The sequence below is a fragment of the Littorina saxatilis genome, linkage group LG3, assembly GCF_037325665.1.
Source record: "Littorina saxatilis isolate snail1 linkage group LG3, US_GU_Lsax_2.0, whole genome shotgun sequence".
Lineage (NCBI taxonomy): Eukaryota > Metazoa > Mollusca > Gastropoda > Littorinimorpha > Littorinidae > Littorina > Littorina saxatilis.
The window spans coordinates 28086063-28100112 of NC_090247.1; the positions used below are offsets into that span (position 1 = coordinate 28086063).

Sequence of the window (14050 nt, forward strand, 5' to 3'; positions counted from 1 at the left end):
ACTGATACCCGGACGTGCCTTTCCCAGTTGCGGGCTGGATTAACACAGAACTAGCAGGCAATCAGGTTTTCAATACTCCCGACTTTTCACCCCTGCTTTTGCAACAGGGAAAGTATACCCGCCTCTTTGCAGCCACGGCATAGACTTTCTCGTTTTTACAGCAAAAGGCCGCATCATGGTCTCGTTCCGACCACCGAGGTTAAGCGGCATCGGTCTCGGTTACTACCGGGATTGGTGACCGTTTTGAACACGGGCCTGGAGGCAATCTTTTATCTTTCAAGCTGCGGCCTTACGGCTTCATCTATCGTACTGTTGTTTACTCAAACTCAAATTCAGCAGTACTTCGCTCCCGCGAGGGCTACATGTCTGGTTAACAGAAGTTCGCCCTCTTTATTTCAAGCCAGCTTGTAGGGACATGGGTCTATAGTTCTCACTGATACCACTCCCTTAGCCATTGTCATTGAGGACAACGGTTGTCTTCTCTGGTGCTTGTTTTCCTCTCAGAACTTCTGCCTTTTCTTTGAAAAAGACCAGTGACATTCTGTCACACTCTCGCAAACGGGGCCTTCCTCCTCACTCATTAGCCTTTTGAGATAAGGCTGAAAGGGAAAGAGGGGGGGGGGGGGGGGGGGGCGTGTTTGTAACTTGGACAGTTCTACCCTGGGCTACGTCCAGGCTGTGCGAGATAGAACATGGACCTAGTTCTAGGCCTTACTTGAATTAGGCAATGCTTCTCCCTAATCTTGTCAGTGTGACTTACTTAGCTCGCATTATAAGATGACAGGTCTTTTTTCACAGAGACCATATTGTGCCTGCCCGTGCAGGGCCTCTTTTTTAAATCAGGTTTTTGAACTCTCTTTTTTGTATTCAGTTGTATTGTTTAAGTGATTCATGACATGTGGACAAGTTTGTTGTTTGTTGCTCGTGAAACGTCCCTTACTTTCGTTTTTGTGTGTGTGTGTGTTTTGCGTCTCAGCTTTGCGAGGTCAGCCTTGATCAAGCAGTCTCGTGAAGCTGTTTGTTTGTTTAGTGTTTCATGAGAACGTGTTTTTGCGTGTGCTTTGCAGTTATACGGTGAACTATAATTCAGTTTTGTGAGTTCGAAGGTGTTGATGTTAGTCAGTTTTGGGTGTTACTTTGTCGTCCTATGTCCTTCCACTGAGGAGGTTGTGTTGTGATGGTGTTGTGTGAACCTGGAATACGGTAAGGGAAAGCTATTTTTGTATGTCTAAGAAATCTTGTATTACCTGATGTTGTGTATGCTCATGGATTCTTCCATTTTTCGTTCTTTCTCTCCATTCTATTTGTCTGTCTGACTTTGTCTTCTTTTATTGGTGTGTCCGTCCCTCTTTCTCTCCGTCTGTCGGTCTGTTCGGTTTTCTCTCTCTCTCTCTCTCTCTCTCTCTCTCTCTCTCTCTCTCTCTCTCTCTCTATCTCTCTCTTCCTTCTTTTGTTTCCTTGTTTACTTCTATCTCTATCTCTCTCTCTCTATCTCTGTCTCTGTCTCTCTCTCTCTCTCTCTCTCTCTCTCTTCCTTCTTTTGTTTCCTTGTTTACTTCTATCTCTCTCTCTCTCTCTCTCTCTCTCTCTCTCTCTCTCTCTCTCTCTCTCTCTCTCTCTCTCTCTCTCTCTCTCTCTCTCTCTCTCTCTCTCTCTCTCTCTCTCTTCCTTCTTTTGTTTCCTTGTTTACTTCTACTTCTCTCCGTCTCCGCTCTTTCTCGCCTTCTTTCTCATTCTCTGTGTCTTTCATGTTTCTCTCTCTTCTTTTCTTTTTTCATTCGCTCTACCCTGTTTACTCTTCAGTTTATAAGCAAGAAATATGTGTTGAATATGTGTTTAAGTTAATAGTTGAAATTCTGTAAGGGCTTATATGTGGTTTTGTTTTGCCCACAGTTTTCACCTTTCTCTCTACGTGATTAAAGAACAACTAGACCAACCACAATGAGCCAGTGTGAACGTTACCAGTATGCCTAAACCAAACAATGGGGATTTCATCACACAAAATACACGCAACATGACAACCAGATCAGGGGCAGGCACACATATGCTAGATAGGGTTCAATACCAAAAGGTCACAGCAAGACAAGTCCGAGTCTTTTGGTTCCGGAGTTTCTACCTCCACAGATTTCGAACCGCTACAGTCCGCAAGCCTTCATAAACCTTACGCGCGAAAGGATCTCCCTTTTACTCCTAGCTACAGCACGCAGAGGTAGCAAGATTCACGCACTCTTCGTCTTACCGGGAGACGTAGTTTTCAATAGAGGCTCTCTATCTCACTCCGTTTCCGGCCAGACTTCTTAGCCAAGAATCAGAAGCCAGGACAACCATCTCCGATGGTCGTAGTTTTTCCTCTTTATAGGATTCTCGCTGCAGGCGACCCATTCTTATGAATCTAACCAGTTAGATCACTATGCTCCTTCCTGTCTCATACAAGGGGTTTAAGATCATAAGCAAAAGCTACCCTTATCGTCTTTGAACACAAAGGTAGATAAGGACATATCTAAGTTGGTGCTAAAATCGGGAAGATTATCTGAAGTCCTTGACTCCGCCTACTGGAGATCGGAGGACGTCTCTATCAACCTCTACCTGCGCGACATTTCCGGCGCGACAGGACGGTTCCAATGCGCTACCAGCAATGGTAGCAGCAGGGCAAATTATTGCCTAGCTCATAGAGTGAGTATCCCACCACCTACATTAGCAATCTGCTATATGTGAGTTGGGATAAGATATGTAATTTTATCGAAAATTTCAGTAATAAATTTTCATTTGATTAATATACTTACCCAACTCACATCGTTAATTCCCTCCCGCCTACTCCGCTACCAGAATTTTCTAAAAAAAAAAAGAAGGTGTTTTTCTCCGCTTCCGTGGGAATGATTCAAGATGGCGGCACAAGTAGGAAGGCAGCCTCCGTCTGTCCTGTTTATAGGTCAGGGTCGTTCTTTTTTTAGAATTGCCTCCCTTGTTACAAAGGTGATGCGTAGTACAGCGTCCTAGCACTAAACTGAAGTAAATTGCTATATGTGAGTTGGGTAAGTATATTAATCAAATGAAAATGTATTACTGAAATTTTCGATTATTGCAGATGTCTTCGCAATAGGCAAAGACGACACAACATCTGTACACTGAAGCCCCCACCCCCCCTTCCCACTCCCTTCCCTGAAACCCCATCCCTACTCCAAATTTAAGACGTCCTCCCTTTTACGACCTTGCTTTTTACATTTAGTCAGGTTTTGCCTAAATGTTTTAACATAGACGAGGAATCGAGACGAGGGTGCGGTGTATGTGTGTGTGTGTGTGTGCGTGTGTGTAGAGCGATTCACAGAAAACTACTGGACCGATCTTCATGAAATTTCACATGAGAGTTCCTGGGTATGAAATCCCCAGACATTTTTTTTCATTTTTTCGATAAATGTCTTTGATGACGTCATATCCGGCTTTTTGTGAAAGTTGAGGCAGCACTGTTACGCCCTCATTTTTTAATCAAATTGATTGAAAGTTTGGTCAAGCAATCTTCGATGACGTCCGGACTATGGGATTGAATTTCAGCTTGGCAGTGTAAAAATTTGTTAATTAGTTTGCTCATTAAAGTTGTCATTAAAATCAAATTTTCACTAACAGATTTAAAAATGATTGAATCGTATTCCTCAATTTATCCTGAATTCAAAACATATACATATGTCATGTTTACTATAAAAATGTGCTCACAATTACAGAAAATAGGTTTAAGTAAGTACTGCGTTCGTGCGCTATACGCGGTCACGAGCGTGACCCGTCTCTGTTTTTCGATGTGGTTAGTCGAGACTATCTGAATATAGTCTCGGCGTTGACTGTTTTTTGGCGTTAATCTGCTACTTTGATGCCGACAGCTTGACTAAATTTTTTTATATCACTTCACGTGACTTGTTCAGATTTCTGGTTAACAAATTAACCTCTGTAAATTTGCCCAAATTATGAAACTGCCTCCTTTTTCAGACTTTATTTTCTCGGATTTTTAAGTCTTAAAATGAGGGGGAGGGGGGGTCCACTGTACTTACTTTCAATGGCAGTGACAGTTTCCTCTAGCAGCTCCTCCACTTTCTTGGGGTCAATGTCAAGGATGATGGGTTCAATGGCCGTGCTGCCCGTAATGGTGGAGCTAACGTTTGTGAGCTCTTTCTCGTACTCCTGTCGCAGTCGGTAAAACGGCTCCATCTCCGGTCCGTCTGGAATCTTAATCTGTAAAAAAAACCACAGACTTTTGTGGTTAAAAGAGTGAGAAAAGAAAAGTAGAAGTGAAAGAGCTTGAGCTTTGATAAGTATGTTTAGGTGGGACCCGTGTGTACCTATATGCATGCATCTGTTAACCTGCCTCTGGGTTTGTCTGTTTGTTTGTGTGTGCATACAGATTCCCAAAAGGAATGGAGATACGTAAATCGAAAATTTTAGTAGTAAATTTTCATTTGATTAATATACTTACCCAACTCACATATAGCAATTTACTTCAGTCTAGTGCTAGAACGCTGCATCGCATCACCTTGGTAACAAGGGAGGCAACTCTTAAAAAAAAGAGCTACCTTGACCCATAAACAGGACAAAGTCATGTGACTTCCTGACCTTGCCGCCATATTGTAATCATTCGCACGAAGGCGCAGAAAAACTTCCCTCTTTTTTTTAGAACAACCCCACTAGCGGGGAAGGTGGGAGGGAATTAACTATGTGAGTTGGGTAAGTATATTAATCAAATGAAAATTTACTACTAAAATTTTCGATTAAATTACATCTTAACCCAACTCACATATAGCAGATTGCTAATAAAGGTGGTGGGAAAAAACACTCACTTCAAACAGCAGGCAAGACTTGGCCCGCCGCTACCAGGGCTGGCAGGGAATTACTGCCGTCCTGTCGCGTACTGGCAACATCCCGCAGGTAGAAGTTGATAAAGATGTCCTGTGATCTCCAGTATGCAGCATCGAGGACTTCCGCCAGCCTTCCTGAGCGAAGAACTGCCAGCGAAGAGGCCCACGCCCTGGCTTCATGTGTTCTTGCAGAAGTCAGAGGAAGGACAGCATGTCCAACCCCCTCCTGTCTGTGCCACCATGCGTACGCTTGCTTAATCAGCGTAGCAATCCATCTAGCCAAGGTTACCCGAGACACGTCCTTACTCCTTATCGTGTTCATGGAGATAAAGAGCAATTTTTGATGTCTAGACCTGATGGGCGCTGTGCGAGCCAAATAACTGGACAGTAAACCAGGTCCGGGTCTTCTGGAGCAAGAACCCGACTTAAGGGAGGGATCTGAACGATGGGGGAGGCTAGACCAGGCTTTTGATTCTTAGCAAGAAATTCCGGTCTGAATCTTAAAGTAAGTGAACCATCGCTTTCAAGAGAAATGTCTTTAGACAGACCTAAAAGGGCATGCACCTCACTGCCTCTACGGGCAGTACAGCAGTCCCTGCAATGTACGGCCCCCGGCATGAGCGGACACCTCACATGTACGAACACATTTGCTCGGCACGGAGTGTTTTCCTTCTATATTTGCCCCCCCTTAAACGGACACCTGCAAAACGTGGACGCGGACACTCATTTTCGGTCCCAACAGCAGGTCATACCTCCAATGTACGGACAGACCATCGTCAAATTTTCACCACAACAAAATCAATAACAGAGCAGTCCGGCTCTTGGTACAAAGATCACAGCCGCAATGGCGTGATGACAGTCACTGATAACTTGAGTGCACGTGTACCCATCTGGAGGGGGTGTAGTTTTGGTCAGGAGTGGAGTACATGCGAAGATGCCAACATGAAACTGCACTGTGCTCTTTATTCTTGTCTGTTGGACGTAAACAACAGAAACCACAGTCGATGAAGGTCCTGAGCAAAAGAGAGTGAAAAACCAGCCACAGTTCTGTGACAGCATCGTGTGTCTGTGTGTAACCTCTTTCATTGACAAGATACTCTTGTTCCCCCTCAGCCTTGACCAGTGAGTCGGTTGCCTAATCTGTGAACCCTTCAGTTGTCTTGCTTTGTCAAAAGTTACGACACAGTCAACTGGTTTTGCTCTGAGTGAACAGTGCAGCTGGCCTCTCTGACACAGCCCAAAACAGTACATGGCTGGAGGGAGTAAGAGAGAGGGAGGGGGAGGGGGGTGGAGGGGTAGCTGGCAAAACTCTGTGGGGTGTCCGGTGTCATTGCATGTCAGCAGGAAGAGCATTGGAGAGAAATAGAGAGGTGTACTCTTCCACACAATTTCCAAGCATCAGTTGTCACGGCTTGGGGTAGGCATTAGTGAGGGAGAGTGGGAGCTGTGTTATGTACAGTGTATTTCCGACTGAAGAGTGAAAAGTCACTGCCATGCCACATGATCGGCATGCAGTCAATAAAGCCAGACAAGAAGAAAATAAATTACATGATTATGACATGCAGCTCTATCTGCTGCTATTTATTCAAACTGGTTTTCAAGCTTATTCTTGCAAAGCATCTGCACACGCTCCTCTGTGCTGTGTTTGTGTGGCTGCTTTCGTATGTCAGTGCATGGTGAGTGTGTTCACTGCCTTGAGGATTTATTTTATCTCTTCTTTTCAACACTTTTCATACACATCATTTTTACAGAACGTTTAAAGAAGTATTAGGAGTTTATTGTTATTGTTTAGTAGCCACAAGAAGTGATTAGCATAGACTCAATCCTCAGGCATGGGAATTGAAAATTGTAAAAAAGGCTGAAAATGTATAACTGAAGACGCAAGCGTCAAGTCGACGGCGCGAAGCGCCTAGCCTTACTAGGGGGGTCCGGGGGCATGCCCCCCCGGAAAAAAATTCTCCAAAGAACCCAGATGGTGCAATCTGGTGCCGGTCATCTGAGCTCCAAGTTTGCCATTAAATTCTGTTTTTAGAATCAGAGTTTTTAGTACTAATTTTTGCTTTTTTTTAAGAAAAAAAATATATACATGTATTATATGGTTCAAATTTGTTAAAAAATTGATCTGTTGAGACAAACAGGAAAATGTAACTTGTAACACAATCTGTGCAATCTGGTTTACTTTCAAACATGAAAGTTCAAGTAACTGAGGCGGGCGGTAGCAGTGCGTGAACAAAGTACGGAAAGTTTTCGCGGGCTTTTGCGCAAAGGCAAAAGTAACCGGTGCTTTTGCTTTTTTGGCGGAACAAAAAAAAAATTCGGCGGAAATCCGCCATTCGGCGGACAATTCCCCTGCCTGAATCCTGTTGTTTGTGTGTCCTGTGTGCGTGATTGGGGGAGGGGGTGGTGTGGTCACCCCTCCCGTGACCGGACACCTGCAATGTACGGACAGTTTTGCTATGGCCCAAGGGTGTCCGTTCATGAGAGGAACCGCTGTAGCTAACAACACCAAAAACAAAGCTTTGCGAGTCAAGTTAGCTAAACTTGCCGATTGCAAAGGCTCAAAATCCTGTGAGGCAAGAAATTTAAGAACCAAAAACAGATCCCAAGAGGGTAAAGGAGACTTTGATCTCGAGGAACCTATAGCTGCGCCCTTGAGGACACTAGCAATGACACCGCCTAGGTTAATGCAATGTCCTAACTGTTTTAACGTAGACGAAATAGCAGATCGCCGAACACGCAAGGAAGAAGGAGATATGCCCTGAGCAGCCAACCAAGAAAGGTGATTGGCAACCTGCATGGACCAAAGAGAAGTAGGATTAACACCATTCCCGGAACACCACTTTACCCAAGCTGACCAGTGGGAGGAATATACCGAGCCAGTGGAAACTCTGTGGGTTTTCTGTACAAATTCTAATGTGGAATCTGAGGCGCCTGAGCGTCGCAGAGCGACCCTAACAGTATCCACGCGTGAAGCCTCAGTGATTGGGGGTTCTCGTGATGTACTCCCGATCTTGGCTGAACCAGTTCTTCCTTTTTGACGTCTAGAGGAATGGGAGGACTGTCCGCGAGACGAAGAAGATCGGGAAGCCATTGTTGGCTGGGCCACCAAGGGGCTACCAACACCAGGTAAGGCTGTTCTGTCTCCGCCTTCCTCAGAACCTTGCTCAAGAGTTTGAAAGGCGGGAACGCATAGGCCATCAGAGACAAAGACCGCCAGCCTGCGAGAAAATCTGGTCGCAAACAAGTCGACCATGGGTTTGTCGACACGTAACCACAGACGCTGAAGCGCTTGGTGAGTCAGAGTCCACTCTGTGTGTATGACACTGGACGAGCGGCTGAGCGAGTCCGCTAAGACATTGAGACTGCCTGGGAGGTATTTTGCCGACAACAAAATGCGATGCTGACTGCACCAGATCAGAATCTGACAGGCCTTGACAGACCGAGTGAGAGACCGAGATCCGCCCTGCCGGTTGATGTAGGCCGCTACAGTAGTGTTGTCTGTGCGTACCCGAACATGTTTGTCCATGACCAGCGACAGAAAAGACTGGAGACCCAGAAAAACAGCCTCCAGCTCCAGCGCATTGATGTGCCAGCTGCTTTGTGTCATGTTCCACAGACCTGAAGCAGTGTGAACAGAGAGGTGAGCACCCCAGCCCTCCATGGACGCATCTGTAAACAGATCTTTGTCCGGTAGAGGAAGAGAGATTGGGACTCCCTGTGAAATACACGGGAGTAGCCACTGCCTCGTCGTGTGTAGAAACCACCCTTCCAACAAGACTGCTGTCTGCCAGCCTTGAAGAGAAGGCCTCCACACCGAACTCAGAGCCGCCTGAAATGGTCGTTTGTGTACCCTGCCTAGGGGCACAAGGGAAGCCATAGATTCCATCTGACCGAGCAGGGAAGCTAGAACGCGCACAGGCGCTTTCTTCCTCAGGGTCAGAGATCTCACCAGGTCCTGAAGCTTGTCCACCCTTCTCTGAGAAGGGCGGACCGACCAATCGACTGTGTTGAAAGTCATGCCGAGATACGTAAACACCTGTGAAGGCGTGAGTTCTGACTTCACCAGGTTTACTGAAAATCCCAGGTCCAGAGCTTGACTGAGGACCAACTGGGTATGGGCTCTGCAAGCCTCCAAATCCTGATTGAGGATGAGCCAATCGTCTAGATAAGCTCGTAAACGCACCCCTTTTTGCCTGACCAGGGCACAAAGCTGACGCACGACCATTGTGAAGATCCACGGGGCAAGAGATAACCCGAACGGGAGAGCTCGGAATTGAAACACCTGTTCTCCCCACAGAAATCTCAGCCACTTCCTGTCCGCAGGGTGAATGAGTATGTGAAAATAACCGTCTGTTAAGTCTATTGACGTCACCCAATCTCCCTGTCTGAGTGCGTCTCTTACCGACGCCGGAGTCTCCATAGTAAACTTTGCCACTCTGAGGTATTTGTTCAGAGGAGACAGGTCCAAGACTGGGCGCCAGGCGCCTGAGGCTTTCGGAACAACAAAAATTCTCCCGTAGAAGCCCGGGGAATTGCGATCCAACACCTCCTCTATTGCTTGCTTCTCCAGCAGAGACGCAACCTCCCCCTGAATGGCCACTTGAGCCTCCTGTTTTCTGGGAAACTGAAAAGAGGGGGGTACTCTCGTTAACGGAGCCTTGCCGTCCAACCAGAGTAGCCTGAACCCCGAACGCACGATGCCCACAATCCACTGGCTGTTTACTGACTGCAACCAGCCTAGCAGGGCCCGGGAGGGGCCGCCCGCCACCAAAGGGGTGGGGGCTGTGGGAACGAGTGGTTCGGGGGAGCATCATTGGGGGTGGGGCTTGCGCCCCGACCCCCGAGATTTCCCGAACGACGGACCCTTCTTCGGATAAGGGGCACCACCACCCCTGCCCCGAGAAGAAGAGCCTTGTCGCTGCGCCTTGCCCCTATTCGACGAAGAGGTCTGAGACTTAGGAGGACCCTGACTTTTGTTCTGGTGGGAAAGACCATGGTGAGCAATCTGTGCTATGGCCATGTCTCTTGCGTCTCCTTACGGAGAGCATCAAAGAACGGCTGCCCCAGCAGAGAACCCTCAACAAAAGGAGAAGACTTCAGAGACTCAATGGTAACTTTGTCTTGAATCCTAGAACTCGTGAGGAACGCAGACCTGCGAGCGTGAACGGAATGAGCGTAAAGGCGCGCTGACAAACTCATTTGTTCAGAAGACACCTTAGCCAAAGTGGCTAACAGAGTCGTGACATCCTTAACCACAGCATCGTCACGAAACTGAAAAGGGTCAAGAGACGAAGCGATCGATCTAGAAAGAGATCTTTGCAACGTCTCCGAGAGAGAGGAAAGCTCCAACAAACGCCTGCCCGTTTCCTCCAGAGACAAGAGGGCGTACTCCGTATAAGGAATGGCCCTGTCCCTGCTAAGCCATCTTGCCGAAGAGCTGCTAGTTCCGGAGTGACCGGAAGCGTAGCGCGCGGCAAGGCAAACGACTGAATGAGGTTAACTGGGTTGGCCGGAAGTCCAAATCTCTTCGCCGTACCATGAGGCAATGGCGTGGAGAGGCTCGCAGAAGCGAGCCAGGGCTGTGCTGAATCCGGGGCCTGACTGTGCGCCGTCAACAGAGGAACTGTGCGAGCACTACCAGATTGCCCACCAGACAGCACTCTGGACAACTCGTAAGCCACCGAGGGAGACTCTCGGAAACGGAACTGCTGTTTCACGTCTTTCTCTGAGTGAAAATCTCCCAAGGCGGAAGGAGGTAGGGCAGACAAACCTGACACTGTTGCCACACCTTCCTCAAAATACCGTGAGGCAACTTCCGCTGCAAAACCCAACGCTAGCGGAAGCTTGGACGGTACACGGAAGTTGGTGTCTTCATCCTCCTGAGCGGAAGCACCGAATTCTGAATCATAGTCCCGCACTTCCGTGCAACCCGGAAGTACACTACCGCCGTGGCTGTGATAGCCAGGCGAAGCATCAACCGAAAAGGAAGACACCCGAGGGATTTTATACCCAAGCGGTGCCCCCCTAGGGACTGCTTCCTGCCCCCCGGGCGGAAGCGAGGAATGCTGTGACGATCTGGCCTCGTACAATGCGAAGGCTGCCGACGGTAGCAAATCCCCTGTTCGATCCAAGACCGAACGCGTATCTGGGCTCCTACCCTGTACCAGCCTACCGCGCGAGCGGAACAGCGTAGCCAGGGGATCGGAACTTTCACTCCTTGCCCGGCCATCGGGTGGAGCTACTTCCTCCAGGATACGCCCTTCGCGTTGGCCGGAGAACCCAGCTACTGACGAAGGATAAATACCCTGAACATAGTCAGGCCGAACACCAGCCGAGGCCTGAGTACGCAGAAGAGAGACTCCGTCGCCCGCATCGAATGCAGCATGCACATCGGCCGACGTCACTGTAGCCGAGGGAGGGACACGTACCCTGGCCAGGGAACGCGTATCGCCGACACCCAGAGGCAAAGACAAAAATTCTGCCCTAGTCGACGAAAGCTCTGCTGAAAGGGAGGAAACCTGTGCGCTCAAAGAGCGGAGAATAGCGGAAACATCTTGTTTATCACTGACAGAGATAGAACCGGAAGCAACCGGTACAGATTCTGAAGGCAGAATAGGCATGGAGAGAGATTTAGGCATGTCAATCTTAACATCAAAAGAATGTTTGGACGAAGGGTTTTACACCTTCACAACAGCTTGACTAGAAGAGCCCTTCGACTTACGAGAAGGCTTCTTAACAGGAGAAGGCTCCGCCACTTGCTTAGAACTTTTCTTCTTACCGCTATCCGACATGGCGGACGAAAGCGTGTAAAAATTTTCTAAGTGCAGAACCGACCTAAGTCAAGCAAAAACGACAAAAATATGCAAAAATGCTCACCCCAAACACAAAGTAAGAGAAGAGAGACGTGCAAGGATAACCAAGGAGAAGTCTGACCCAAGGAAAAGTCAGACGAAAGGCTGAAAAGCCTAAGCGAAGCAAAAAACGTCCGTAGCCACGGAGCGCTGAGTAGAGAATGATTACAATATGGCGGCAAGGTCAGGAAGTCACGTGACTTTGTCCTGTTTATGGGTCAAGGTAGCTCTTTTTTTAGAGTTGCCTCCCTTGTTACCAAGGTGATGCGATGCAGCGTTCTAGCACTGAAGTAAATTGCTATATGTGAGTTGGGTTAAGATATGTAATTTAATAATGTCTACCAAAGTGAATGAACAAAATACAAAAGGCACTTATAAAAACAAAACATACAAACACAAATATCAACTTACTTCATCTGATGGTGGACCAGATTCTTCCATAAGCGACCCTTCATCTGTCAAATCACAGAGAGATAATTAATTCTCCATACATAATTCTTCATACATAACAGTATTAACTTTATAACTATACATATATTAATTAAGCAATGTGTACACTTTCTACATGTATTAAGCAATGTAAAGCACTAACTACATGTCTTAACTATCAGAGTATAATACTATTGAATACATTAAATTAATTACATACTAATGCATAACACTAACAATTAATACAATAGAGTATCCACTGACTACATTATTAACTACTAATGTATAACAATAGTAATTAATGATTCATCTATACATAAATCAGCTTAAAAAAAGCTCATTAAATTTCACATACACTACATCTATTTAACCCATCATAAAAGCTTCTATGTTAACTTTTCTTCACCTATATTCTGAGGTAAGTTGACCTTTGCTTTGCACTGAGTTTAGTTTTGTGAAATTCCAGACTAGTATCAGTGGGCAATCTCTTAAAACTAACTGAAATATCAAACAGTGTTGCCAGATATGTTTCACAGTACAGTGTATCCGCATTTTTCACATCATGCTGATCTTAAATGTTCTGGCAAAAATTGTACCAAAAGATTCCGTCACAATTGCATGTTATTTTTAATTCAGTTTAACAAGCCTGAAGCAAAATAATATCCACATGAAAATGATGCTAACCCATGTTAAATTTGCTTGATGGTATTGTTTGATTATTCAACAACTTAAACCACTTCTATTAGACTATATAACTATTCCTCTTCTGACCTCTTCATTTAATGTACATCGATCCAACTTGAGAGTGATTTATAAATAGTTTAATGTGATGTCTTATGTGTTCTAAGTTTTCTACTTATGCAAAACCTTATCTAGCCAAACTTAGTCTAAATCTAATGAGTATTGAATTACAGTGGAATCCTCAAAAACAAAAATCATCCAAACACCCACAGAGAAAAAGTATCAACCTTTATTTGACATTTCACTCAAGCAGCAATTCGCCAAACACTTTTAGTCTAAAGCGCATATTACACTGTGGTGATTTATCCATGTTGTCCCATTAAAGAACATTTGGACAAGTCAATTTTAAGACCACATTAGTTGATAAGGCTGTCTTACATGTTGACCTGAAAACAATCAACTGGAATCCACTGAATGATCATGAAACCATCATGGATTAAAATAATAGTCAATTCAAGCATTTGGCCGCTGATCAAGACACGCGATTAAGATTTAAATCACTCCAGTCTGACATGAGCTTAAAGGCACCGTCCCTCCCGTTCAGCTCACTATCTCTGGTCTGGCCGTGAGGCTTCTACATTGGATAAGAACTTTGCTGCGCTTGAACACATACCAAAATTCAACATCCTGACTGCTTTCTGCTCAGAGAATTCTTTGATAAATTGATTTCACAGATTGCATGCTTTAAAAAGATGAACCAATTCATCAAAAATTGCCAATTCTGCACAGAGAGCAAACAGGCTTTTGGGTATGCCTCCAAGTAGACGGATGTTCTTATCCCATGCAAAATTTTGGCCGGATTTGAGATGGAGAGTAGAATTGTTTACAAATGAAGGCCTGTGCCTTCGACTATGGGTGCATGCATCGCCCACCTTCTGGTTTAGTGCCATCTTCAGACACAGCACTGGGAACAGGTGATTCACCAGTGGGTGCACTAAGACCATCCACAGCTAGTGCTTCTGGGGCTACAGTTTCCACCGGTGCTTCTGCAGTAACAGTGTCAGAAACAATGTCAGTGCTAGTTTCTGCAATTACAGCCACAAACACACATGCACACACACAATTTGACAAAGCAAGTGCTAGTGCAAAAGAAATATGTTACACGCACACCAAAACCAAAAACAACGTCAAGAAAACAACACATGCCCTCTCTGGTGAGGTCCTTAAACTGGCACAACAGACATACACATG

General features: G+C 45.9%; 1 protein-coding gene across 5 annotated transcripts in view; it reads right to left on the reverse strand.

Annotated features, from left to right (window-relative positions):
- The window catches only part of LOC138962054 (adenylate kinase 9-like), a 74561-nt gene that overhangs the window by 27051 nt on the left and 33460 nt on the right, over window positions 1-14050 (reverse strand). For all 5 annotated transcript variants that reach the window (XM_070333757.1, XM_070333755.1, XM_070333756.1 and 2 more), the window contains 3 exons: window positions 13732-13845; window positions 12101-12144; window positions 4038-4218 (listed from right to left, as the gene is read on the reverse strand). In XM_070333757.1, coding sequence (XP_070189858.1) covers window positions 4038-4218; window positions 12101-12144; window positions 13732-13845 — 339 coding nt within the window. The remainder of the gene's footprint in view (window positions 1-4037; window positions 4219-12100; window positions 12145-13731; window positions 13846-14050) is intronic.